This window comes from Eucalyptus grandis, chromosome 1, assembly GCF_016545825.1.
Source record: "Eucalyptus grandis isolate ANBG69807.140 chromosome 1, ASM1654582v1, whole genome shotgun sequence".
Taxonomy (NCBI): domain Eukaryota; kingdom Viridiplantae; phylum Streptophyta; class Magnoliopsida; order Myrtales; family Myrtaceae; genus Eucalyptus; species Eucalyptus grandis.
In genome coordinates, this window is record NC_052612.1 from 45,194,231 (window position 1) to 45,221,334 (window position 27,104).

Consider the following 27,104-nt stretch of genomic DNA (forward strand, 5'->3'; position numbering starts at 1 on the left):
CCGGGCCTTTTTCCTTTAAGTAGGGCTCCCGAATACAAATGGGATTTCCCCTTTTTCTCTTCCGTCTCTTTTCCTAAATGGATTTTTTTTTAATAAATATCCACGCAGAAAAAATATAAAAAAAGTTCCATTTTATAGAGTTTTATGCGTAAGCAGCGCGTTGAAAGATAAGAGATATCATTAGACGAGATTCAACAATAATAATTCACTTTTTTATTGGCATCGACACCAATTATCGTGCTCAGATTCCTTCAAGACCGTTTACTTAGTTTCTTTCATTTAAAATGATGCTTCGACGAAATGATCTAATATCGTGGGAGGGGACCACGGGGGCCCGATTAAAGTAAATCTTAATCTTAATTAATTCCGGTTCGAGAAAGGGCTAACATTATTTTAAATGATCAGTGACATAAATTAAGCGAGTTTAGTCTAACTGAGAAGCATTAAAAAATATTTGAAGGAAGTAAAGAGAAGGGCCGCCGTCTTGTTCCTTACCAAAGAAAGGAAGTAGTGGGTGGGCGGGTGGGGCAAGCCGCAAGCATTTACTTTTGGTCTTGGCTGCATCCGGGGCTTGGTCCCCCAAAACGGAAGTGTTCATTCGCGTCAACGCGCATCGCTTTCTTTTTTTTTTTCTTTTCTTTTTCTTAATATTTAATTTTTAATTATGATTACTGTAATTCGCTTTCCCTGTTGAGATGCAGAATGATGAGTTTTTATTATTTTTATATTTTTCCAATTTTCTTCTTATTCTTTTTTTTAATGGGGGATCCAAAGCTTGATTAGGAAGACTCGTTATTATGCTCATTTCATCTGGAATTCGATTCTAAGATTCGGAGATGGGGAGCATCTTCTAGTTTGTTGCTTTATACCGTCCGCTAGGGGAACCAAAAGGGGAGGAAGTCGATTCCTTTTTCTTTTTTTTTTTTTTTTAAGGTACTGTAGGAATTTTCTGTTCGTTGCCCTGATACGGAATTGATGTTAGCAGATATTTTGTCCGGTGGAAATCGCGACGCTTAATTTAGAAAAAGAGTAGGGGTTGTCTGCGGTTGCCATGTTTTCATTAGGAATATCAGATTATAGTGGTAGGAAAAAACATAGTCGCTGTTGCTGCCACTGTTGCCACACTTGTAGAATGCGCTTTTAACTACAACGATGCGGAATGGATTAGGGAACCTAGGAATCAAGTCGGGACCTCGCCGTGGACTCGAGACGTTGGGTGGTTGGGTCACTGCGTCTCGAAGCCAGGATTGACGCCATTGCGCTGGATTAAGGATCTCGAAGGAGAGCCTTGATCCGACCTGGGGCAGAATTTAACATGTAGTTGGGATTTGGGGTCTCGGCACCCGAGTGCGATCGTTGGCGTTCCTATTGATTCAAGGTCCCGAGTAAGATTTCTAGAGATGTGATTTCGGTTTCTCTCAAATGTTGAGGCCATTAGGCCTGGCTCCTATGGCAAAGGTAGGTAAATGAGGATGATCGTCACTATGGCAGAGGTTGAGCTGAACTTCTTTCATAGGGTTTGAGTTGTACTCTGTAAAGAAAAATTCAAACTTCAGAAATTCAATCTCTGTTTTTTTTTTTTTTTTTTTTTTGGATATGAAAAAGGCTAAAGTCGAATATAAAAATACAACATTGTCAATTTACAATCCCTATCTTATCACCTAATAAAATCCGAAGTAATCTTATAGGATATAATGAAAAAACTAATATTCAAGCGTTTGCCAATTCCAAAATTAGCAAGGCAGTTCATAGTGCAATTTCATTCCAAATGTTATGTTGTATTTTAAACTCAAAGTAAGAGCACAATGATTTTTTTGGATGATTTTAAGGAAAGTAGGGCTGGCATTATTAACTATAATCTATAGACTAAGAAGATCAGTGTAGGCGTTGGATATGTAATCTTTTTTCGGTAAACCTTAAATATGATTAAATTTTTTTATCATAATTTATTTTTTGCGAGCTTGATTTTTCGATCTCCATGAAGATGGCAAAAAAGGGAAGAAGAGGAAAATACCATTCACACAGTCGTGAAAAATAATATACGCAATGTAAATTGAATCATTAAAAATTCATGAATCGAATCATAAGATTTGGTGAAGTACCCAAAGCTAGCATTTTATGTTATTAAAGAATATATAAATAATGCGATATAGTGCGAAGTTATCATAAAGATTTATGTGTTGCGAAAAGGAATATTAACTCCAAGCATATTCGACGATTCTTATTCATAGACATTAATCGCAAATCTTTACATCCATTTCATTCACTGTTGCATCATAGAGTATGCAAAATTTATGTGGGAGTACTTTGCAACTATCAAAATACAGCAAGCACATCACGAAATAAATACAATAGATAAAGACAAAAACAAAAAAAAAATCTCTCGAGTGGAGAGAGACTAATGTCATATCCACCATAGCTTTGCGAGATTCATGAATTTTAGCAAATTCACGTAATAAATTCGGGCCGAATGGGGAAACGACCGCTTCCGATAGCCGAGATTTCGCACGTGAGCGGCTCACGAGACGGAAGCAGCGGGGGGCAGTACGGGGAAAAGGCGCCGGGGACGTGATCTTGTAAATACGACGCTGGAAAAGCGGGAAAACGACGGGCGAGAATCGGGTGCGGCGTGAATCGGGTCCTCACAGGATTAATTGGGGGGCGGGCCGGGGGGCGACGTCATCGGGGCATAATGCGATAGATCGGCTGCGAATAGTACCCACTTTTCTTTCCTCCCTTTTGTCAGCTTATGCCCTTATCCACGGGCATCGATTCCCAGTTTCTTACATTTACCGCACGCACGCCGCTCGAGGCCTCAAGTTTCAAGCCTTAGCCTAGCCGCCTAATAAGCTTTGACGCCTCCCCCGTTCCCCTTTTGATCTTTCCAATTTGCTCGGTCAACTGCTAACATGGTACGAGGGAGGGAAAAAGAGGTGGCGAGAATTCCACGACATCATCGTCCGGGCAGCCTCTGGGAAAGAGAGAGAGAGAGAGGGATCCTCTTTTTTTCTGAAGACCATTTGTCATTTGCAAAGAGGTGTACCTTGACACCCGATGGTGCGAGTACAGTTATTAGACCTACCATGCTGATTAACATGGAAAATCTGATAAGACCGGTATCATTGTCAAGGGAGAAAGTTGACCAACCAAATTCATGATTGAACTCATAAGAGATCGTTGAATAAGTTCAATAATAATTGGGATTAGACAGAATTACTATCATTCATTTATATAGGAAAGCACATTCTGAATGTCAATAATTGCCATTTTCCAGAAGCTTGAAAACCCCTAACTTTGCCATTCTTATTGGTGAAGATGAACAATCGATCATGAAACACGTGGTGGATTTATAGCCCAAAGTGGAAGTAAAGACAAATGAGTTTTTAAGACTTAGATTATTTCTTTTGTTTTTGCTGAAAACTACTTCCACTAAACACACTATCTTACCACTCAATTTCGTTGCAAACTAAGCTGAGGTGGAAAGACAATTCCATGCTCAGTTCTATAAAAATAATAGCTAAGGCATCGATTACTGATTTGACTAGAATCTATCAATAAAATAATGACTTTGTCAATTAGTTCATTGCTCGAATCGGAAAGGCTAGATGCCTTACTTTACTCTTAGAAAAAAAGAGTTCACGAATTTAGCTTTCAATAGGTTCAAATTTAATCTTAAATAAAAATTTGAGGGTCAAGATTCTGCCAATTTATTTTAATTGGTAGCGAAAGCATCTAAGTATTATAACCTACTCAAAGACAAAGATAGAAGGTCACATGAAGACTTTCGATAGAATGTGACTTTAATGGAGAGATACAAGTCAAATGATGAATATGACCTATGTGAATTTCGGTAAGGAAAATTCAAATTTGCAAATGACAATGGAGCATATGATGACACTTGATTATCTAATTTGAATGAAATGAATGACTAATGAATCATTCAATTCTTTTAAACACCAAGAAATGTCCTAAGTGTTGTAGTTGACAACTTGGTCGACAGAGGCTTGCTAAAATGACAATGAAAGCAGAAAATGGCCTAACGTTGGGAATAATCAGTTGGTAAAGTGTAGTTGGTTGACGAGAAGGCCTAATTCTTATCTCTGAAATTGTCAACGTGCAGTGGCTAAGTATTGGAGCAAAGGAGTCGATGTAATCGTTGAATAGTGAAGTCGATGTAATTGTTAGGTAACCGTCTAGTACTAGAGTTGATGAAACCAATGATGTATCCGTTAAGGTAGTGGAGTCGATGTAACCATCAAGTAATTGTCAAGTAATGGAGTTAATGTAATCATTGAGCAGAGGAGTTGATATAATCGCTTGTATTCGTCGATTGTCAATTATAAATACCCCAAGTGTACTTTTTGTAAGAACCCTTTAGTCAATCATAGCCAGATAAAAAAAAAAAAAAAAACAACCACAAAACTCAACATTTTTTTTTGCAACTGTTTTTTTATATTTACTTTTTCACAATTTAGATGACTAGCCATGTTTGCCTCTAGTTTTTGTACATTTAAATTCCTCATCGTTGTACTTTTTTTTTTTATAGAAAAATCAATACATGAACATTCGTATCTTTTGTCGATTCACACATAGATTGATTTATTTTCCAAAAGTATTTCATCATCGATTCAATTTTGGTAAAACGCAGTCCAAAAGCACAAATCACCACCATCAATCATCACAATTGGCTACAATGGGGTTCTTACTCAGGTTAAGCGTCCACTTACAAATTTAAGCCAAAAATTCATGAGCTTTAAGATTTATTGATGTTCCCATCATACCACACTCTCAATGGGGATATTTTTCACCCAACACCCAACACCCTCGCACTTACACCTTAACACTTCCCTCTCCCTTCCCTCGATTCACGACCCAATATGAGATTCAAACGATGCTCCATTGGTGTTGGTACTATCGAAGGTGGAGATTGGCGACAACGGTGGCAACAGTAGTGACGGGAGTGTTACTTGCAAATCAGATAACTAGTTATAGCAACAGTGGGAGAGGAATGTGCGAAAAGAAAAGAAAAGAAAAGAAAAGAAAAGAAGATAAAGGAAACGGCGAAAGAAAGGAAGAAAATGACAAGAGTTTAAGTGCCCTAATTCAATCCAAGTTAAATGGGTCTTAGTTATTCCCTTTGGAATTATAATCCATAAGACAGACCATTTTCTAGAAGTGATATGCGAAACATGTCATAGGTGAGAATTTTCTTTTGATAAGAGAAATAAAATGAAAAATGGTATTTATAATTGATCTCAAGGGATGGATAGTGATATGGATTTGGGCAAGTCGTTAAACTATGTTCATTTGGGCCTCTCGTAGACCTCAACATCCTTGAACGTTAAATACATAGAGGGTAGAGGTAACTCTTGTGCTTTGATAAAAATAATGACTAGGATAATACACGTAAAATTCGTCTTTAGCACGATGTTAAAAGGTTACATTTGATCTCTCAAATGTAAATCACTTAGAGGGTATAGTGAGCCGGATATAAAGCTCGAAAAATATAATAATTAATAAAAGAAAATAAATGTGTAGATATCAATACATTAAAATAAATAATGAAGAATGGAAATGGGGCAGCAGCCCCTATTGACTGGGAACAACCCCCGCTGTGGTGAAGTAACAGGAAGAGAAATAAGGTGAGAAAATGGTAATTTTGATTGATCTCAAAGGGTGGATAGTGGTACTCTCATATTTTTGAGCACCCTGGTTCCGACCGGACATGCCATTAAAGGAAAGGAACCAGATAACCATCACCTCCCTCTCTCTCTCTCTCTCTCTCTCTGCGCCATAAAAACTGTCTCTCTCGCTGAAATCTTCCCTCCCCTCTGCGAAATCTTCCTTGCCGGTGGCGCTGAACTCCTCTCTATCTCTCTATCAACTTTCACCGATCCCTCCATTTTCATCCCGACCTCCACCGTTTCGACATCCTGCTCTACGGATTTTCACCGTCTCTGTCTGATCAGCTCACGCCCTCACGCGCCCAGCTGCAGCTCCAGCTCCCGCTCCGTCTTCCTGGGTTCCTTCCTCCAGAAGATCTTATCTTCACCCCGCTTAGAAATCAAGCTATTATTAATCCCCCCACCCCCAAGATTTTCCCGAGATAGCGAGATAAAAATTCTCAGGGAATTTCTGCATCGCAGTGAAGCGACCAGGGTATATACAATAATTCCCCTAGCATCTCGCTACTGTTATATTTGCCTCCCGTGTTCGCAACAAGTTCCAAAGAAGAAACAGAGAGAGAGAGAGAGAGAAGAGAGAGAGAGAGAGAGAGAGAGAAGGGCGTTTGTCTCTACATGGATTCGAGTAACCACCAGAGCTACAACCAGAGTCAACCGTCCAGTTACGGGTTGCTCCGTTTCCGCACGGCTCCGACCTCGGTCCTCGAGAATTTCGCTGAAGGCGGAGCGAGTAAGGCCGGCCTGTCCGAAGGGTATGAGGCCGACAAGTTCAGCTCCAGGTTCTTGAGCTACGGCGGCGCCGGCCGCGAGTCGGGTTCGCCGTCTCTCCAAGCTTTCGACGAAAAGTCTCCCCCTTCGACGGTGGCGGAGGCGGCGGCGGCAGCGGCGGTCGGGAGCTATGCGAGCTCGCCGCGCGGCGGTTATGCTCTGCCGCCTCATTATCCGAGGCAGAGTTCCGCGATGGACGGCTCGTATGGGGTGCTGAGCTCAATGGCGGCGGATCGCCACCCACAGGTGAAACCTGGCGATTCCAGTATCGCGAGGCAGGCGAGCTCTCCACCTGGACTCTTCTCTGATCTCTCTGCCCAGAATGGTAAAAGTGCGGTTCCCTTTTTCTTTTTGCCTTTTCCTTGTACAAAGTGGAGAACTGACTATTAATGGCAACTTTGTTAAGGTTTTGTTACGTGGAAAGCATTGTAGGTCTCAAAAGTGTAAGCAACGCGACGAGATAGCATTAACTCTAATTGCATCAGAGGTTTCGGGCATATTCCGGGAGAGATGCTTACGGTTCATTATATTGACCATGTTTTCCAACATTTCGTGACAGCAAGTTCTAGACATAGCTTAGGAGAATGCTGTACTAAAGCTTTAACATGTTGATCTGGGAGCATTGGAAATCCCTTCGCTCTTTCTCTAGTTTGTATTAGATGATTCTAGCTTATGCTATCCTGGTGCTTCGGCCATTCTTGTGTCCGAAATGGTTCCTGAGGAAGTAGAGACATGACCAATACAAGCTTTCCTCTAGCTATGTCGAATAGCTTACCTTTCATCGGGCGTCAAAAAGTAGTTCTTCTTGACTCAGGGAGTTAGGAGGGTGACTTAAGACTACTAGACACAGCTTTTTTATTCATCTTGACAGAGTTGTTGGCGGCACGATGTGTTACTAGATGTTTTAGAAGACTAGCCAGGTAAAGGAAGATTATTTAGAATCGAGTGTTGCGAGTGAAAGTTTAAGAGGAAAGGAGCGTGGTATTGTATGTCGATTGTAATTTCTAAATTCTATTTTCTTTGTATTAGAATGCTTTGTCATTACTTCCCTAAGTTCCTCATGATGTAATTGCTTGTCATTGTAATTATTCTAGTACGAACTGGGAAAAGCCTCGGGGTACTAAGATTAACACAGCATAAATTATTAAATCATGAAGCAATATTACCAAACAATTAGCAAGATATGCAATCCCCAGATTCATGTTGGTCAAGATCAATCTAAAGAAAAAGGAAAAGGAATTATGGAATGAGGGGTTTAGAGTTTGTACTAAGTTCATTAATCAGAATTAATTAGCTCGTGCAGGTGAATTTATTGATTTTTACCAACATATGTATCATGCCTGGTTTCTTACAGATTCTATATTAAGATAGATATTTTCTGGTCCAAATTAAGAAAATTGTCAATATAATGAAATATATCCTTTTCTTTGGAGGATGTTGTAGGTGATGAAAGTCTGTGTACTAACATTTTGAATTAAATTAAGATTCTTCCAAAAGGAGTACTACTTGGAACTGAGTGTAGAAAGTTTCTTGAACTTTGCAGGCTTTGCTGCGATGAGAGGTACTACAAACTATAGAGTGGGGAATGTAGTCGATGGAGAATCAAGTCCTTCAAGGAACAAGTTGAACGGTCAGATGAGCTTCTCATCTGGGATGTTGTCACATATTTCAGAACTTGGAAGTGAAAGCTTTGGAGCACAGAATTCTGATGATGCAAAAATAGGGATTGGCAGTGGGAATAGCCGGTTTCACGGCTCTGGATATCTATTCAATTCTTGGAGTGATTCCTCAAATTTCTCACAGAATTTCATTGGCCTGAGGAGAGATGAAGAAAATGGTCTGAAAAAATTTTCTAGTGATCAGGCAAGACTTGACATACTGGATACTGTTTATTCATCCTTTGTTGCTTATCTAAAATCATATCTGAATGTTGGTATTTTGAAATCAGAATGGCAGTCCAGGTAATCAGGTTCACCTGTTGTCCCATCACATGAGCTTGCCGAAGACTTCATCAGAGATGGCGACTGTAGAGAAGTTCCTGCAATTCCAAGATTCCGTCCCATGTAAAATCAGAGCAAAGCGGGGTTGTGCCACTCATCCTCGAAGTATTGCTGAAAGGGTAAATTTCGCTCAATGTCTGGGACCTTCTATATATTATTAACTGAGTTTCTCTCGAGTCTTGACCTAATGACTGAATTTGCATGTGTCTTGATGCTGAAACTTACATCATTTCTGCGGTTGATGAACATACTCTACTATAGTATTTAATATGTTTCCTAAGTTCTTGGTGTGTAAATTACAATGGTTGTTAACATTCAAATAGTCCAGGTGCGAAGGACACGGATAAGTGAAAGAATGAGAAAATTGCAGGAGCTGGTGCCGAATATGGACAAGGTAGATATTATCTATGAATGGGTTACTGATGGAAATTATCGTGTTGCAGAACTCATGAAACTATTATCTTTCTTGGCAGCAAACTAACACAGCGGACATGCTAGATCTGGCTGTGGAGTACATTAAGGACCTGCAGAAACAGTTTAAGGTAATGAAGAACAAGTTTGATCATGAAGCTGTGACTTATCATTTTCTCTAGGGCACTCTGATACTGATTCCTGAACATATATCTCCTTTTGCAGATACTTAGCGAAAACCGAGCAAATTGCAAATGCTTAAGTATGCAGAAGCTGTCGAACCAAATTGTTTGACGTTCTTCCATAGTGTAAAGATAGAGAGAAAGTAGGGAAGTAGATCTCTTTTCATACCGTACTGGAAACATAAATGTAGGAGGGAGCGCAAGATAGTTCCTTTTCCTACTATTGTATTCTAAGAATGTATGCCAAAGTACCAACTTAAATGTTTTGATATTGTTAGCTAACAGAGATTTAGAGGTTCCAAGGTAAGAAGATGGCAGGACTCTGTCTTAGATTTACAGCTAAGTAATGGAAACTCTGGTTCGACTTAGCTGTGCCCTTGATCATGTTTTGCTTGAATGTCAAGTTCTTACAGATTTGCTCAGCGCATTGGAAGGCTAGTTGTCTAATGCAGCCTTGTCTGACTGCTGTCTGAATCACTGGGAATCCGCAGCCATTATGATGGATTTGGCACGGTGAAGTACGCGGGGCCGATCCGGCCCACCGACATAGCATAGGTGCTCGGAAGCCATTTGATAAAATCAGCCAAGATCAGCCTGTGGCATAGTTTTCTTTCCTCTTAAATGAGCCCTGTGCCTGTGTATTCCACTGAGAAGGCCATTGAATGCTGTCGATTATTTACTTGAATGCACCGGTAGTCTGCTATTTCTAAAGTAAAAGGTTGCCCCCATGATAAATTTTTTCAGTCCCGTTTAGATGGAATTTCACCAAGGTGAAAAAGATGTCACTTGAATTTTGGAAACCATTGAGCCTGATGTACATGGGATAGAGGTGGCTTTCTTGTCAATTTCGATATATCCAATTCGGTCTCCTTAAATTTATTCAGGGCCATCTTGACAAAAATATCATTTTTAAATGACGAATGGTTGAAAGAACAATGTTCACATTCATTATTCGATACATTCCATTGAAGCAGGTCTATTCATCGGATCTAACTATAACCAAAGGCCGGGATGGCGTTTGGATTTAAATATTGGATGGGCAAGGTGTGCACCAAGAAAGTCAAAAAATTTCATGGTGCATGTTGGTCTCGTCTCTCAACGATGGGGGCGTGACGGCTTGCCTTATAAAGAAAGGAGTTGACCGACTCTGCCTCTTGTCATCATCTATGCTAATGGTTCAAGCAACTTCCATTCTATCAACGAATGGTTGCTGAAGAACGTGAAAGACCTCAATTTAGCAGTCCTTATATCCGTGGACCCCATGATATTGATTGGGACAAGACTTTATCGGAAATATGAATGACTTCATGAATAGGAAGTCCAATTATATAGCGACTTTTCCTCCAATAATTGATTATGTAAATTAGTATTTTATTTTTAAGGGATGGATACGACGGAAATCACGTCCCAAAAACTAACTCTCGACCTAAGAGTATTTAATGCCATATTAATCTGATACATAAGTCACGTGCCACCTATGTGGGATCCAAGTCCCATTGTTTAAAATTAGGATTACAATAATCTACCACACTCCGTGATAGTAAGGACAAAAATAAAACAAAAAAAGCGATTAGGATAAGGACGACTCACCACGCTCCAAGTCTCATGCCTTGCAATTAAGCTATTATTACTCCGAATCGATAGGGTACGTTCAAGTGAAAACAATAACATTGCCCACGCACAAAGCCATACTAAATTGGGCGACAACGCCAAGTATTGTGATTTTCGCCTAAGGATTAGCCGAAAATGCCAGTGTTGCTAGCCCAACGTGTGAAGCGAGATTGTGGAGCGTGATAAATTGTTATGATCTTTATTGTAAGGTAGGGAACTTGGGTCCTATATCAATGGTGTCAAGATTTCGACAATCTCTGAGTTTATATGGCTTTGAATTCTCCGGCCTTGTTTTTGAGATGTGATTCATCAAATCTGTTGTATCAAGTATATATTATCGGATACATAAATACAATCAATCTTTGCTACACGGGTTTATAAAGCATATGTTATACAACTCACCTTCATCGCCATTGATTTAAGTCATCTCGCTTATCAATAATCAATCATTATTCTCAATCACGGTCATAAAACTAAGGAAAAATTCTACATAAAACCTGAAATGTTTTCATTTTCTCAATAAGGGCTTGAAATACTATCATTTTTTAAATGAGGGCTTAGAGTAGATTTTACTTTAAACAAGAGTTTGAAATAATTATGTTTGTTTTAATAAGGACTTAATTTTTTAATTGGTCATGGGCATTTTAGTAATTTACCTTTTTTTTTTTTTTTCCTTTTTTCCTTTTTTAATTTTCTTTTTTCCCCCATTTTTCTGGTTTTCTTTCCTTTATTGGTGGTGGCTGATTGACCACCATCGCTATCGGAAAGAACTGGGTGAGGCCCTCGCTTGATCTGGCGAGGGGCAACCTTGCCTAGATGAGGCGACCTTCACCTTGGGAGATGCCGCCCTTGAGGCCATTTACAAGGTTGGCCCTCGCCAAATCTAGTTGAGGGTCGCCTTGCCAACGGTCAATGAGAGACGATCTTGCCTAGGCAAGGCAACCTTCCCATAGGGTGAGGCCGCCCTTGCGTCTATTGGTGAGGTTGGCCTCGCTAGATCTGAGTGAGGCGACCCTCGCCCTAGGTGAGGCTGCCCTCGCCGGTCGTTGAGCCCTTGTTTGCCTCAAGTGAGGTTGACCATTGCCGATCTAGCAAGGGTGGCCTCGTTCACGGTCGGCGAGTGCTCGGTTTGTCGCAGTTATTGGCCCTTTCATAGTAAAAAAACAAAAAGAAAAGTGAAAAAAATAAGAAGAAAAGAATAAAAAATAGTTTAAAATTAAAATTGTAATTGGATGTAAATGTCCCTAACTGATTGAAATATTTAGTCGTTGGTGATCGGCGAGATCAGACTCTTATTTGAAACTATTATTGTCACTTTAGGTTTTTATTTGAAATAATTATAACTATTTTGAGTCCTTATTTAATATATTTTCAGGTCTTTTATTTGAGAAAATGAAGGCAGTTCAAACTTTTATTCAGAATTTTCCCTAAAACCAATTTAGTTGGAAAAAGAATAAAGAAAAACGATGTACAATCTGAGTATCGATATGAGCCCCATAAAGTCCAGAATCCCCAAGGAAATGCGACTGGCCCCGATCATACACCGTTAGCTGCCTTGACCGATCCGAAACTCAGGTACACATCACCGCACCCGATCATTTCTCGGGCCGAGGGAAACCGTTAAAGAGGGACCCGCATTGGCCGTTGGTCCTCCCTCTCTCTCTCTCTCTTCCTTTGTTGCACTTCCATTTCGTGTCCTCTCGAGCTCCCCCATGTCCGACACATCGCAAGACCAAATTCCGAACCAGACAATCCTCCTCCACGATCTCCTCTCTGAATCATCCGACATCGCGAGCTCGCCCAGGCCCATCAACCCAGGAAAAATCCTGATCGAATCGGTCGATGGATGCGTTCCCGGAAGCAAATCCGATCCGCTGCCACCCTCATCAGCACCTGATCGATGGTCCGGTTCGCTCCGGCTAGGGTCTCGTAGCTCCTCCCGATAATACACAGGATTCCCTTCTCGGCGAAGGCGACGGCGACGGCGGCGGGGTGAGAAATGTCTAATCTTTATGGAGATTACAACCAGAAGATCGATTACGTGTTCAAGATCGTGCTGATAGGGGACTCCGCGGTGGGAAGTCCCAGCTCCTGGCTCGGTTCGCCAGGAACGAGTTCAGCGTCGAGTCGAAGGCCACCATCGGGGTCGAGTTCCAGACGAAGACGCTCGTGATCGATCACAAGACGGTGAAGGCCCAGATATGGGACACCGCGGGTCAGGAGCGGTGAGGACTCCTTCACCATTCACTCATCACCTCTCTCTCTCTCTGCCTAAAATTTGAATCTTTTTTCTTTTGCGTACCTCTTTAGAAGAAACATCAAATCTGTGATGTGTCCTGCTTTGTGCTAATGGATCCTCTTTGGAAATGCTGGTCATTGTTTTAGCCCAGAATAGATGGCGGCGATGGGGTTGGAGAAAAGTTTCTGATTTTTTCACTGGCCGGGGTCGAAGCAATGTTCACTAGTTTGTAGTCCTCTGGATGACGTTTAGGCCATGAAGATGAATAGGGATAGCGAACGTTGTTCTTGCTCTGATTTCCCTGAAAGAACAGGAAAAATTGGCAAGCGAACAGGAGGAAAAATTATGCTTGCTGAAAAAGGATTTGGTGATGGGTTGGTGAAACATGAGAGAGCACATATTATAGGTGGTAACTGGTGGCCTTGGAGTCTGCCGACCTGTTGTCTAGCTATTCGATTGTGATGGGACTTGTTGATTTGGCCTTTTGGGATGATTTTGATCGAGTGGACGGTGAAAGGACTCTTGTGATCTCCGATCTGCATCGGTGTGAGAAATGTGCTACAATTTCTCTCCAAATCCCATAAATGTAAGAGACCATTGGCCTTTTTCCCTTAATTAAGATGGGTGGTCTCTAAGAGGAATGTTTTATGGCATTGCTGGCGGAAGTCCGGATTTGGGCCTCCGGCTGCCAGTCAGGCATTTGGTTTGGTTTCGTTATGATAAGTCCATTGTCTTTACAAGATTTCATAGGTGGTGCATCTCATTTTCCTCTTTAGCTGACAGTTTCATTGACATTTTGTTGCAATTTTATTTTGTCCCATGAAATTTCCAACTTGCCCAAGCACAATCCATCAACTTGCCTCTTGATGTTCCTTCGGTACTCTGGTCATAATCCTTAAAGCGATATTCCTTCGTGTAGATGGTCGGTGGATGCCAATGCCTATATTGGATTGGCTTGTCCATGGAACAAAAAGTGATTTTTAGTCCAGTTGCAGATGTGCAGTCGCTTTTGCCCTAAACCACAATTTCTCATCTGCTGTCATTTGGAACTTGGGATCAGCTAAATCAAGCTATAGAAATTCCGTACCTCCTACCGCTACAGTTCAATTTTAGTTAGGGTCAAGCATTGACAGAGATCTCCAAAGTGAGCACTGACTTACTAACATTGCCCTGCCATCCCTTCTAGTTTTAGTTGGTAGGGAAGAAGCATTACAATTCCAAGCTCGGGAGAAATCAGGGCAGTACACCATTACGAAGATTGATTGACCCAGAATTCTTCCAGCAGGACATGTTTATTTTATTGGTGGATGAATATTAATGTGATTGAGTTAGTCCTTCAAGTCTTCAATCTGCCTTTTGTGAGATAAAACCTTACTACTACATCCATTCATTGAAGATTAACCATTGAGGGGTAGATCCCCCTTAAGAGGAGCCTGACGGAATCTGAAGGCCTTTCATAGCATTTGTTGAACTTCTCCAGTGAAGTTCATCTAGGACTTAGATACTCTGTGCTGTCGCTAGCATTAGATTAGCATGTTATGCGTGGGAGCCGTTCTGAGCTTCTACTGGTTTCCTTTGGTCCCGAATTGAACATAATGAACTCTGTTGAAGCAATAACCCCAGCCTGACACTTTTTTATCAAGTAGTTTAAGTGATTTGTCATTCGTTGTTCATAGCTTTTTGGTGATCTATGCTGCCACAGGTACCGAGCAGTGACAAGTGCATACTACAGAGGTGCTGTTGGGGCAATGTTGGTATATGACATGACCAAGCGCCAATCTTTCGACCACATGACTAGGTGGCTGGAGGAACTGAGAGGTCATGCTGACAAGAATATCGTCATCATGCTTGTCGGCAACAAGTCTGACTTGGGCAGCCTACGGGCTGTCCCGACGGAGGACGCCCAGGAGTTTGCCCAGAGAGAGAGCTTATTCTTTATGGAGACATCGGCTCTTGAGGCAACCAATGTTGAACCCGCATTCCTGACAGTTTTGACAGAGATATACCGGATCATTTCCAAGAAGACCCTTAATGCAAGCGATGAATCAGATCCTGGTCTTCTTAAAGGGACGAAGATTGTAGTCCCCGGACAGGATGCGGATGCCGGCAGAGGAAAAGGGGGGTGCTGCATGTCCTCCTAATCTTCTTCGTTCAGATTATATTTCTTTTCGGCAAGATAATCTTACCATCGACATTTACTTTAGAAGTCCATCCTTTGTATGTAGTAGCCTTCTTGTATTATTTAGCATTGGTAATTCTCATCTTCGCTTAGTGTAACGGCAAAACGATTTTTGCAGAGAAAGGGTAGCTGATGAAATTAAGGCTTGAGACTGAAACTCCAGGTTTTTTGAGTGGTATTATGTCTCACTGAAATTGTGTCGGATGACCTGTACCAGAACATGATTGAATCGCGCAAGTTCCTTTACAATCAAGTTTGATCGAATCCTTAGTACATGGTTTTTAATGGCTTATCTTGGAGATCACGTCCTTCTTCACGGTGTCCTCCATGGGAGCATGCAAATCTTTAACATGGGCACTAAGAATGTCTACTGGTTTTTGTGTGCCTCGTCCACTCCCCATTGCCGTTTTAAGTTTAATTTCTTACAGCATCCTCCTGTCATCTTTGGCAGAGGATTAATGGATCGTGTAGTATGATTAGGTAGTCCTACCTTTGGACTAATTATTTTCTTCTGGGAGAATAGGAGATATAGATAGAGCTTGACAAATTCAAAGAAGAGAATGAGAAGGTGTTTCGCTTGAGTTGGATTTAGCAATGCGATATTTTCACCGAAAGTCATTCTTTCGTTTACTAGAAGAGACATGTTCTATGGCAATTATAAGAAATATTCACAGGTAGACAAGAGAATCGGTAACTTTACTTCAAGCGGAACTATACCTATACAAACTGTATCGAAATTTTATCTACAACAAAGCTTGATAATACAGCCACCCGTGTATAAAGTATATGTCTAAATTTAATCGATTACAAAGACTGAGAACATAGAGTTGCAACGTTGGAATTTAGTATGACGAGACACTTAGGATAGACGGATATATGTTAGAATTTAACGGATGACACGAATTCAAAAACTATAGTTAAGAAACATGTTGGAATTTAATTAACAATGGGAGTTTGGAAGTTAAAATTATAGTACAGGAATTGAAAGATAATATATATGTTTGTTTGGATACAGAGTTCATTTGAAGAGTACGATGTGGCTAATTAAAACCTGCAATTGATAGTTATCAACAAAGATTGGCAGTTACATTGACTTCTTTACTCGTTTTTTTTACTCTATTGCATTGGCATTTGCTTTATTCCATTACACAGTTGCATTCAAGATTGTCGATTTCACTTTTTGTTAATATCATCAAGTTGTTGATTCTTCAAGCTATCGATAATTATACATATAAATGATCAAACCCTGCTCTCATTGACTAAGTTTATCACATGTCAATAATAACCTAAATTTGGTCATTTTTGGGTTCAAACAAATGCCCCTTTAAAAGAATTGAATGATTTATTGATCAATCTATTCTTTTAAATTAGATAATTATGAGTCATCATGTATCCCATTGTCATTGACAAATTTGAATTTTTCTTATGGAATTTTATCTTAGTTAGATTCACCATATAGTTCATATTTTTCCATGAAAAGCATGTTTTGTGTAAATTCTTCATGTGACCCTCCATCTTTGTTATTAAGTAAATTCCTTATACTTAGACAATCTCATTGCTATTTGGAATAAAATTTTGGCCTACAATTTTTTCTCTAAGATTGAATTTCAATCCACCGAAAACCAAATTTTTGAAGTCTTTTTCTAAAAGTGAAGTAAGGCATCTATTCCTAATCCTCTTGAATTAAGTAATAAACTGATTGATTGATTTATTATCATATTGATGAATTCCAGCCATATCAATGATTGATACTTTAGATATTACTATACAAAATTAAGAATGAAATTGTCTTTCCGTAGCCAAAATATGAATTGAATTAGGAAATAAATTAGTATATCAAGTAAAGATAGTTCTTGATAAAGACAAAGAACAACTAAGTCTCATGAATTTATTTGTTCTTGCATCTCCATATTGGACGCTAGATCGAGTGATGTGTTCAACGGTCAATTGTCATGTCAGTGAAAACAGAGTAGTCAGGTGTTTAATTTTTTTTTCTTTTAAGCAGCTAGTTCATGTGAAGCATTTGTGTCTTAACCATTGATCTAGGAAGATAGGCCAACATGGAAAAGAATCTCCAATCAAATCTCAAACTTGTTATCGATGAAATTTAGGAATCAAAAACAACGCTCAACAAATGACCAAGGTATTCTATACGAAAGCTACATTGAATTTCACACGTCAAGTATTCCACGGGCAACGAATCCATTCAAAATATAACTCCTTAAGCTCCCAATTTTGTACCCAAAAAAAGCTTCTCGATTGAGCAATGGTAAAAACCATTATGTCCCCTCTTCGCATTTACTCTTATACGGAATTTACCTTTTTTTTTTTTTTTTGGTATTTCTTATGGAAGGAAAGGACAATTGAGCCATTTTCATTTGACGAACCAAATCCCTTCGTGGCGACTTCTTTCCACAGTTTCCATGTGGGGCGGTGCGGTTTCAAGACTCGAAAACCACCTTTCTTTTAGTTGAAAAGGCTCGCAAACGGCTCGAACCGCCCAAATGCGAAAATTCGAAAATTCGAACTTAATTACCAAAAATGAAAAAATGGAGCTCGAAACTGGGAAAACAACCCCTCCTCCTCTCATGCCGCCCATTTCCGATTTGAAAAAGAGCGAAACTTTCTGCTGATTTCACCTTCAAAATCGCGACCCACTTCAGCCGAAACCCTCCTCGAATGCCATCCTCGACCTTTTTCGAGTTCCATCTCTCTCAAGGTAATTCGCCGCCCCGCCCTTCTTCTTCTTCAGCGTTGCTCGGTTCCCTGCTTCATCTTGGCAGATTTCGCTGCTTGCCCATCTGGGTATTTTCTCTTTTCGTATGTGGGTTTCCGGGGAAGAGCAGCTGCGTCTAGCTTGCGGCGGGGGGATCGTGAAAACTTCGCATCTGAGATCTTCGGCGGATCTCATTTCTTGCTGAGTCGAGCGTGCTTTTAAAGATTCGGTTTCTGTTGCGCGATGTTTTCGTCTTCTGATGGTGTCGTTTTCAGTCTCTCGATAGGAGGAGCTTCGAGATGCCGGCGGAATCGAGGGACAGGTTGGTGAGGGCAGTCGATGTGGCCACGGTCTACGCTCGTAGGCGAGCGGGAATACTCGGAGTGCTCGAAGACGAGCCGGAGCGGAGTTCGAATCTCTTCGAACCCGTGGTGGTGCGGCGAGCAGCTGGAGTCGTGGGAGCACGGGCGCCGGTGGGATTGGGCCGCGGTGGTGCGGTGGTCGGGAGGGGCGTTTTGGGGACTCCAAGAAACGTGAGGGGGGTGGCAGGAATCTGTTCGCGACTCCATTGGTGGGAAGAGAGAATACGCCGCCGGGCGGTAGCGCAAGGAGGGGCCGGGGGCGTCCGGACAGTGTTTTGCCTTCTTGGTACCCGAGGACGCCGCTGCGCGACATTACAACCGTTGTGAGGGTAAGGTTGCTCTTCAGAGCAGTAATTGCTCATTTAATGCGTTTGGTTTGATTTAAGTTTCTTGAATTAAGCATGGCTCATGCATGTTTTCCGGTGTTGAGTGGCATTTCACATTTAACTTTTTACGTCTAGTTTCTTTCTATTGATAGACTAACCAGTAATTCAATCAGCAAGCTAGTCGAGTGGATAATTGCTTAGATTGGTATTGGATGAGCATATAAATTTGGCTTGGTCTGATCTAAACTCTGGATGATTTATCTCCATGTCTGCAGAGCATTATGCAAATCTAGGCTAATTGGCAATGGAATGCCTTCATATACGTCTGTGAGCGCCTTTGCCATTAGCAATTCAGTGTTACAGTATTTGTGTCGGCTTGCTAGATTGGTGAGAACTGAGAAGGTAGTTGTGAAGCGTTTGGAAATGGTTATTTTGATTTCCATTACCAATCAGTGAGGGTAAACTTTTTGGCTCTGCTCACCACCAATGCTTAGGCTTTGTTCCCTTCTTTTTATCCAGTTGCTTGAAGTAATTACAATCTGCATATCATGGTCACAACTCTACATCTGTTTGGGCTAATTTATCGTCCTTGTATTTCTCTATAGTCTCCTTTCTTGTTGTTCTGTATCTTGATTTCACAGTTTATTCCTCATCATGCAATTACTATCACTTCAGGAATTTTGCTTGACTGCTCTGCAGAAGCACGTCACTATATTTGCTGCACACTTGTGTGGGGGCTGATCTAATATCTTCTCCTAAATTCAGGCATATGAAAGGAGAAGGGCTCGGCTGGCAGAGATTGAAGGACGACAAGTGGATACTCCAGTAGCCACGGAACTGACCACCGGTGAATCTTCTGTACCACGGACGCGTGCTCCACTCGAGCACGATGTTTCTCTGTATACCCCTGGTCCAGCAGTTCCAGAAAAGCCTTGCCCGATTTCTGTAGGCAAGGTGCCGAAGATATTGCTTGACATTACCAACCAGACTTCTGTTGGTGACTCAGAGTTCCTCACACCCCAGAAGAAGCTTTTGAATCAAATTGACACAGTCGAAAAAGTGGTAATGGATGAGTTGAAGAGGCTCAAAAGGACGCCGAGCGCTAAAAAAGCAGAGCGTCAAAAGAGTTCGTACACTGATGTCGATGCGATGATGCATCGATGATCCTGGAGTACACAAGACGAGACAGGCCTGAGCACATTAGATCAATAACCGGTCAATTTAGTTCCCCATTTTTTACCCCTTTCAACCTCTAGCTGAAGATCTTGGTATAGGATCAGTAGGCATTTTCTCACCCATTAACGAGTTGCTGAAGGTCTTGGCATAGGATCAGTAGGCACCTGAGTCAGTCTTTTCATTTTCTGGAGCCCTTTTTGAGCTCTTTGGTGATGTTTCTGGAACACAATGTACATAAGAGAACCAACATGCGTTTGATTGTTTGCTCAAGGTCGGTCTGTGTAGTCCTGGGCATTGGCATAATAGAATCCAAGCATCATTTTTCTTCAGACGAGATTTCTCTTCTGACAGTTCCCTCCTTACGTGGTAATGTCTTCCTCAGTATGAACGGATGTTCCTCAGTTTTTATGTCTTTGAACCTGCCTTTTCTCTGTTATGTACACCATGATCTGTTCATACAGACCGAAACAATGGCATATTCCTATATGCCCCGAACTTAATTTTTAGACGCGCAGAGAATTGAGCATACCTATTACCTAAATCTGAACCATTTGTTGTTTCAAGGTAAATCTTTTCTTCTCGAGGATGCAATAGTTTAAGGAAATCGCAGTTAAAGGACTCGATTAAATTATCTTAAAACTCAGGTCACATCTTGGGTATCCTAGGCAGCAATGAATTGCCCTGAACATAACAAAAGTTGACCGGCTTTTGTTATTGGATATGGGTCTTGTTCATAAGCATTCTCCGAATAATGATTAAGTTAATTTAAAGGGAAAATTACCAAAAGGATCTAGATTTATTATAATGTGCTTATTCAGTCCTAAATTTATTTTATTGATCAATTGAGTCCTAAACTTTTGGCTATTATGCCAATTTAGTCTATTTGGCTAAATTTGACTGGCCGATATTGTGAACAATTTTTTAATTATTTTTTTTTTTCTAATTTTGTAATTATTTTTTTGTTTCTTTTTTTTTTTTTTTCCTCCCCCTCCTTCCTCCTCCTTCGACGATCGGTTAGAGGGAAGGGCTCGTCATCGAACTAAGGCAACTAGCCGGCGAGCTCGCCTTGCCATTGTTAGGTGAGGGTGAGCTCACCTAGCCACTGACGAGAGTGAGCCTAATGTCATTTGAGTGAGGGTGTCGCTAGGCAAGCTCCTTGGTCAAGACCTCATTTAGCTCGGAAAAGAAGACCTCATTGGCTATCGTTGGGCAAGACATGATGACAAACCCGGCCATCGGTGAGGCGAGCTCTCACACCAGTTTAGTGAGGGCAAGCATTGCCAATGGATTGGTGAGCTTGACTTCGTTGATGGATGACGAGGCTAGCTCACCACTAGTTAGTCGCCTTAGTTTGCGATTGATCCTCCCCTCTAGCTAGTCGCTAGAAGAAGGAGGAAGGAGGGGAGAAAGAAAAAAAAGGGGAAAAAAGAGAGAAGAAAAGATAAAAAATTAATTAAAAATCTAAAAAAAAAGAAAGTTTACATCACTTTGGTCGGTCATATTTGGCTAGATGGATTGAATTTGCACAATTGCAGAATGTTTAGGATTCAATTAACTAAAAAATAAGTCTAAAATTGAATCGGCATAATTGAAATAGATTTAGAGCTTTTTTGGTCAAAAGTGGAAATAGTACAATCTAAGATACTTTCAAATTGAGAGAATGATGCGTTTTCATAAACTCACTTAAATAAAAAAATTATAAAAATTCGAATTTCCGAAGTACATGTAATGGTGGCCGACTAATCCACGAACAACTAATATAACGAAAAAACAAAAGAAACCGGCAATCCAATTATTGCCTGTTCTTGTACTTATGTGTTGCTCCCAACCGGCATGCACCCTCGATCAATGCTTGACTTATTGCATGAATGGCTTACCCGCAAATGTAGGCGCAACCAGTGCTGAAAAATGATATAAGATTACGGGCAAAAATCAACACCTAGGGAATCTGGCAAATCAACTCAAGACTTTCATTAAACAAAACCATGCTTGCATTGCTCAGGCATCGAGCTCGGAATGATCACCAATCGGAATCACCTAGGGAATCTGGCAAATCTGATCACGACTTTCATTAAACAAGACCATGTTTCTTACGCATTGCTTAGGCGTCGAGCTAGGAATATTAGGTGTCCGAATCCGTTTTGTCAAACAGTTATAAAGACTTTACAGAAAATTCGAAAACGCAAGAGAATTAATCAAATTGCTTCCGAGGATCGCCGGACGCCACGTTAAGTAACCTACACATTCTTGATCTGAGATATGAATATCCTATTTCGATATCGTACTAGGTGAATGCGATCCTAGCCCTAGGCACGAACTAGGTGCATCTGCTTCTATATATCCTCCGGTCAAACCTCCCACCCTTCAAGTTTCAACCCCTACTCGCCCTAGGCGGAGATACTGCTCTCAGCTCTCCAATGGCGGTCACCAATCTAGATCTCACGCACTACATCTTCTGCCTCACCATCTTCATCACCTCTTGCTTCCTCTTCCGCGCGATCTTTGCGAGACTGGCCAACTCGTCGTCCCGTCAACCTCCAAGCCCCCCGATATCGCTCCCTGTCATCGGCCACATCTATCTCTTGGGCTCCTCGCTGCCTAAGTCCTTCCAAACCCTAGCTCGCCGCTATGGCCCCCTCATGCGGATCCGCATGGGTTCGTCAACCTATCTCGTCGCCTCTGACGCCGCCGTCGCAAAAGAGATCCTCAAGACCCACGATGCCGAGTTCTCTTCGCGGTTCGAGATGGGGCCGGTCCAGTACAGCATATACAGGCACACCGGGTTCATGACCGCGCCGTACAGTCCCTACTACCGCTTCATGAAGAGGTTGTGCCTGACCCGGCTCTTTGCAGGGTCGCAGCTTGACCAGTTCAGGCACATCCTCAAGGAAGAGGTTGAGAGGCTCGTGAGGTCGGTGTTGGAGTGCTCTGGCGAAGGGAGATCCTGCGACTTGACGAGGGAGCTGACGACACTAGCCAACAACATTATCTTCAGGATGATCATGAGGAAGAGGTACTCCAAGTTCGTGGAGGGGACAAGAGAAGTGAGGAGGTTGACGGTGGAGATCTTGGAGCTCGGAGCAAAGCTTGGGGTGAGCGAAGTGTTCGGGCCTTTGAAGAGGTATGATTTGTTCGGGCATGGGAAGAGGCTGACCGAGTCGATGAGGAGGTTCGACAGCGTGTTGGAGAAGATCCTGAGGGATTACGAAGAGAATATAGATGAGGGTGGCGAGAGTGACTTGTTGGAAATGCTGTTGGAGAGTTGTGGGGATGGTAATGCAGAGGTGAAGATGACTAGGGATCACATCAAGCACTTCATCTTTGTAAGTTCTTCTTTGGATTTTAATATGCGAAGACTCCACCGAACAAATTATTTCGGAGATTATATAACTGCACTTTGGTAATTAAGAGAAGCATATATATGATAATACGTTTCTTTTTTTTTTTTTTTTTTGGCTTAGTTGGTTTTAATTGGTAGATGCACGTACCCACAATCTATGTTGGACTGTCATTGATATATATATATATATATATATATATATATATATATATATATATATATATATATATATATATATATATAGGTCGAAGACCTGTCATTGGTATTTGATACAGGGAAATTTCTATTTATGATGGTCACTATTCATTGCATGATCAATGTGGAGTAAATTAATTTCGAAATCAAATTTCTACAGCGAGAAAAATGGTATTTACATAAACGATTAATTTCTTTTACAATGATCTTGCATGCACATAAGTTTTTTTGCTATGAATTTGATTGAAAATATCTTATATAAGTTTGAGTATGATAAGGGGAGACTAGAGGTAAGCATGGTTCAAAGATAGAATCTGGTATATGAGGACCGAACTAGTGAGGATCTATAGGTTCTTCTAAGATATGCAGGGTAGGTTCCAGGTTCTAAAAATGAGGAACCTGTTTTGACAGGTAGGTTTCAGATTCTTAATTAGAGAAATCTGGAACTTGAAATCTATAATCTATAACTAAGCAATTTCAATTTCCATGCAAGTTCAACCTGGAGCTGAAAACTGAAATTGCTTAGCCCTAGTGTAGGCCCTTTGGCAATCATTAGATAAGAATGACTGCATTTCGTCTCTCTCGAAATTTGACCAAATTTGTATGCTCTCAACTTACAAAAAACGAATCGATTTTGTCTCTCTCCTCATACTCTTTTTTCCCACCTAATGAAATAGGAAATGCTGGCGGCGAGCATCGACACGATGTCGGCGGGGTTGCAGTGGGCCATGGCGAACCTCATCAACCACCGTGCAGTCTTCGAGAAGCTGAGAAACGAGATCGAGTCCGTCGTCGGCCCTGCCAAGCTGATCGGAGAGCCGGACATCTCGAACCTCCGTACCTGTACGCTGTAATGAAGGAAACCCTGCGGCTCCACACCCCGACCCCTCTGATCTTCAGAGAATGCAACAAAGACTGCAATGTGATGGGCTACGACGTCAAGGCCGAGACCAGGCTGCTCATGAACGTGTACGCCATCATGCGGGACCCCGACACGTGGCGCGACGCCGATGAATTTGTGCCGGAGAGGTTCCTGGCCAACCCCGGCGAGGGCGGCGGTCAACTCGACCAGGTCGAGACAAGGGGTCGCGACTTCAGCTACCTGCCGTTCGGAGGCGGGAGGAGAGGGTGCATCGGCGCATCGCGTGCCTCGATGGTGATGCAAGTCGTCGTCGGGGCTCTGGCCCAGTGCTTTGACTGGGAGGTCAACGATGGGCAGAAGGTCGATATAAACGTAGGGTCGGGATTCTCGGGTGCCATGGCGAGCCCTCTCGTGTGCCGTCCGATTGCGCATCTCGACCCCTTCAAGTAGGAAATTAGTTCCGAGGTGGGGAAGTCTCGGGTCTTGTGTGTAATATATAATCAAATAAATGTTGGAATAACATGCGCATTCGTGTAGAATTTCAGTGGTGATGGGTGTAACTGAAAGAACTCAATTTAGTTTTTATAATGTGCGCATTTGTTATATCACTAAAATAAATTGATATGAGCTTTTTTAAGCATCTATGTGATGTTCCAAGAAAATGGGTATTGCTTTTTCAGATGTATTATACGAGTATTGTTATTTTATACTATATGGTTTGAATCCCAGAACATGTCATGGGATCGAACACAAGTGCCAAAGTTTCCGTAGTCATTCATCCAACAAGTTATTTCAAATATTGAGTTTTGGTCATTGGAGGAGTACTGTTTTGTACGAAAAAATAATTGGTCTTATTTCCGTGCCGATAGAATTAAGAAATGTTGGTCGATGTCAAAAACCGTGAAGAATGATGATGATTATTATTATTATTATTATTATTATTATTATTATTATTATTATTATTATTATTATTATTATGATTATTATGATGATGATGATGATGATGATGATGATTATTATTATTATTATTATTATTATTATTATTATTATTATTATTATTATTATTATTATTTTGTTTCTGGTAAATTATTGGAAGTTACTCACAATTTTAAGAAATTACCGACCTTATTTTTGATTGGTTGAAATTTATCATTTTTAGTAATTAGTCAACTTTTATTTACGTAGCTTAACGATACTTCAAATTTACCGGTTTCACATCAACATAAAGCGTTTAAGGGGCACGATTACCAGCATAGATAAATTAAACACGCATGAGCCTTTTCGTTTTCATTAGGAATATGTTTATTAAACTCATTGCTATTCGAATACTAATAAATATATGTAACTGCTGGTCATGTCCGTCTTGTTCGATTTTTTAAGGATTTTGATTAATTATTTTCCTATCTATCATTCTCTCTAATGCAATGATTTTTTTAAAGAATGCATGTGGGATGTTTAATTAATTATTGGAGGTAGAAATAGAATTGTAGTTTTATATTTACGTGATCTCTATATGCATTTCTCGATTGGTCTAATAAATTCTTGGGAAGCATTTGACTTTATAAGACTACGGAAACTTACAACGAAAATAAAATGGAAAAAAAAAATTTACAATCTCAAATTGATATAAATATGCAACTTAAAAATATACATGAAAACGCAAGATGACTATATAATTCTCCGCCGAAAATGGGGAAAATTAGCACGGGATGATAAAGAAATTAGTATTGATTTGAGCCTCGGACTTACCAAAAGAAATATAGCGCGTCTTCAAAGATTAAATTATTCAATTCAAACATGTCTGGCAAAAAGAACAAAATTACTATACATTAAAAATCACATACCTCAAATTCTCAGAAAATGGAGTTTCAAATAAAATATATGAATACCACAAATTAATGGTTCGTCTGTTTTGTAGAAAATGTTTGATTTGAAAATATTTTTTAAAAAATTATCTATATTGCTCGTAATAATTAGTTAATAAATAAATAAATAAATAAATAAATAAATAAATAAATAAATAAATAAATAAATAAATAAATAAATAAATAAATAAATAAATAAATAAATAAATATATCTGGATTTGGTTGAGCTCTTTGGGTTGCGTGTATATAAATAATTTTCCCCCATCAATTTCCAGCTTACATCTGTTTTCTTTATGACATCATACGAATCTTAATCACGTATTTTTTTAATGTGTATTTGGGGAAGAACTACGGGTCTAAAAAATTTCTTCTCCTCAATTACTTTATACTTTATTAATTAGAGGAGTATCAAATCTATGTCTATAATAAATAATCGATTGACTTTTGAATACTTGAGTGTGGTTTCATTAATGCCAGCAAAAATCATCCTAAGATAACTTCAAATCTATAGAGATAATTTGTGTTGTCTTCGTATAAAATTGGGTTCTGAACCAAAAATAAGGTTAAGTATGTCATTTAATAGGTTAAATTAATTATAGACTGGATTTTGTGAATATTAAATTTTGTGAAGGAGAAAATGGTGATGAAAAGCTTCTAAAAAGGCCTGGAATGCCTAAAAAGGTCTTGAAATTTGAAGAAACGACAACAAAGACAACGACAACCAAGCGTTATCCTACTAATATACAAGGTCGGCTATACGAATTCCATTATGTGCCGATTAATTATTTTCTTCTCAATAATCTCATTTAATTATTTTCTTTTTTGGGTTAGTATTGCACTGGGGTAAATGTAACCATACAAGTTTCTTTTGAGGCAGTGAGGATGCACTATTTCGACCGTGCAAACATTGATCTACATTGAACATTAAGCAATCGGTTAATTTGAACATATTTACGCAATTTTATATTTATTTTATTTGGAAGATGAAGGGTCAATCACGGCCTTTCATTGACGAATAAGTTATACACAAACATAATTGACTTGGTTTCTAATGAAGAAAAAAAGCTAGATAAATGACAATAGAAAATTATGATAAAAGGTCCTAACCTATTGTACGTATGCCAATTTAGTTTTAAATTTTTAATTTAGCCAAATTAATTCTAAACTTTGTAATGATTTGCCAATAT

At 40.2% G+C, this 27,104-nt stretch overlaps 4 protein-coding genes across 6 annotated transcripts; all 4 read left to right on the top strand.

Annotated features, from left to right (window-relative positions):
• The first annotated feature begins 5,726 nt into the window (after positions 1-5,726).
• On the top strand, positions 5,727-9,492 carry LOC104445532 (transcription factor bHLH130). 3 transcript variants are annotated; one of them, XR_005548100.1, is made up of 6 exons: positions 5,727-6,783; positions 7,996-8,315; positions 8,401-8,571; positions 8,776-8,846; positions 8,926-8,994; positions 9,089-9,159. XR_005548100.1 is itself a non-coding variant. In XM_010059434.3 (6 exons), exons 1-6 carry the CDS (start codon positions 6,300-6,302, stop codon positions 9,155-9,157), a joined length of 1,179 nt encoding a protein of 392 aa, XP_010057736.2. In that variant the 5' UTR covers positions 5,730-6,299; the 3' UTR covers positions 9,158-9,492. The 3 variants fall into 3 exon arrangements, 2 of the variants coding, with proteins under 2 accessions (XP_010057736.2, XP_010057742.2); XM_010059434.3 differs by having other exon boundaries at positions 5,730-6,783; positions 8,781-8,846; positions 9,089-9,492; XM_010059440.3 differs by having other exon boundaries at positions 5,731-6,777; positions 8,781-8,846; positions 9,089-9,157.
• A 3,163-nt stretch (positions 9,493-12,655) lies between these two features.
• On the top strand, positions 12,656-15,076 carry LOC104445522 (ras-related protein RABA4d). The gene is given in 3 exon segments (XM_010059425.3): positions 12,656-12,728; positions 12,731-12,881; positions 14,598-15,076. Coding segments are annotated over 3 exon segments (663 nt in total). The 3' UTR covers positions 15,037-15,076.
• Positions 15,077-17,208: 2,132 nt separating this feature from the next.
• On the top strand, positions 17,209-19,775 carry LOC120286953 (protein POLYCHOME-like). The gene is made up of 3 exons (XM_039299569.1): positions 17,209-17,217; positions 18,155-18,481; positions 19,244-19,775. The coding sequence occupies exons 1-3, from the start codon at positions 17,209-17,211 to the stop codon at positions 19,640-19,642; spliced, it is 735 nt and encodes a 244-aa protein (XP_039155503.1). The 3' UTR covers positions 19,643-19,775.
• Positions 19,776-22,046: 2,271 nt separating this feature from the next.
• Positions 22,047-24,043, top strand: LOC120286958 (cytochrome P450 93A3-like). The gene is made up of 2 exons (XM_039299574.1): positions 22,047-22,977; positions 23,867-24,043. The coding sequence occupies exons 1-2, from the start codon at positions 22,072-22,074 to the stop codon at positions 24,041-24,043; spliced, it is 1,083 nt and encodes a 360-aa protein (XP_039155508.1). The 5' UTR covers positions 22,047-22,071.
• Positions 24,044-27,104: the final 3,061 nt, after the last annotated feature.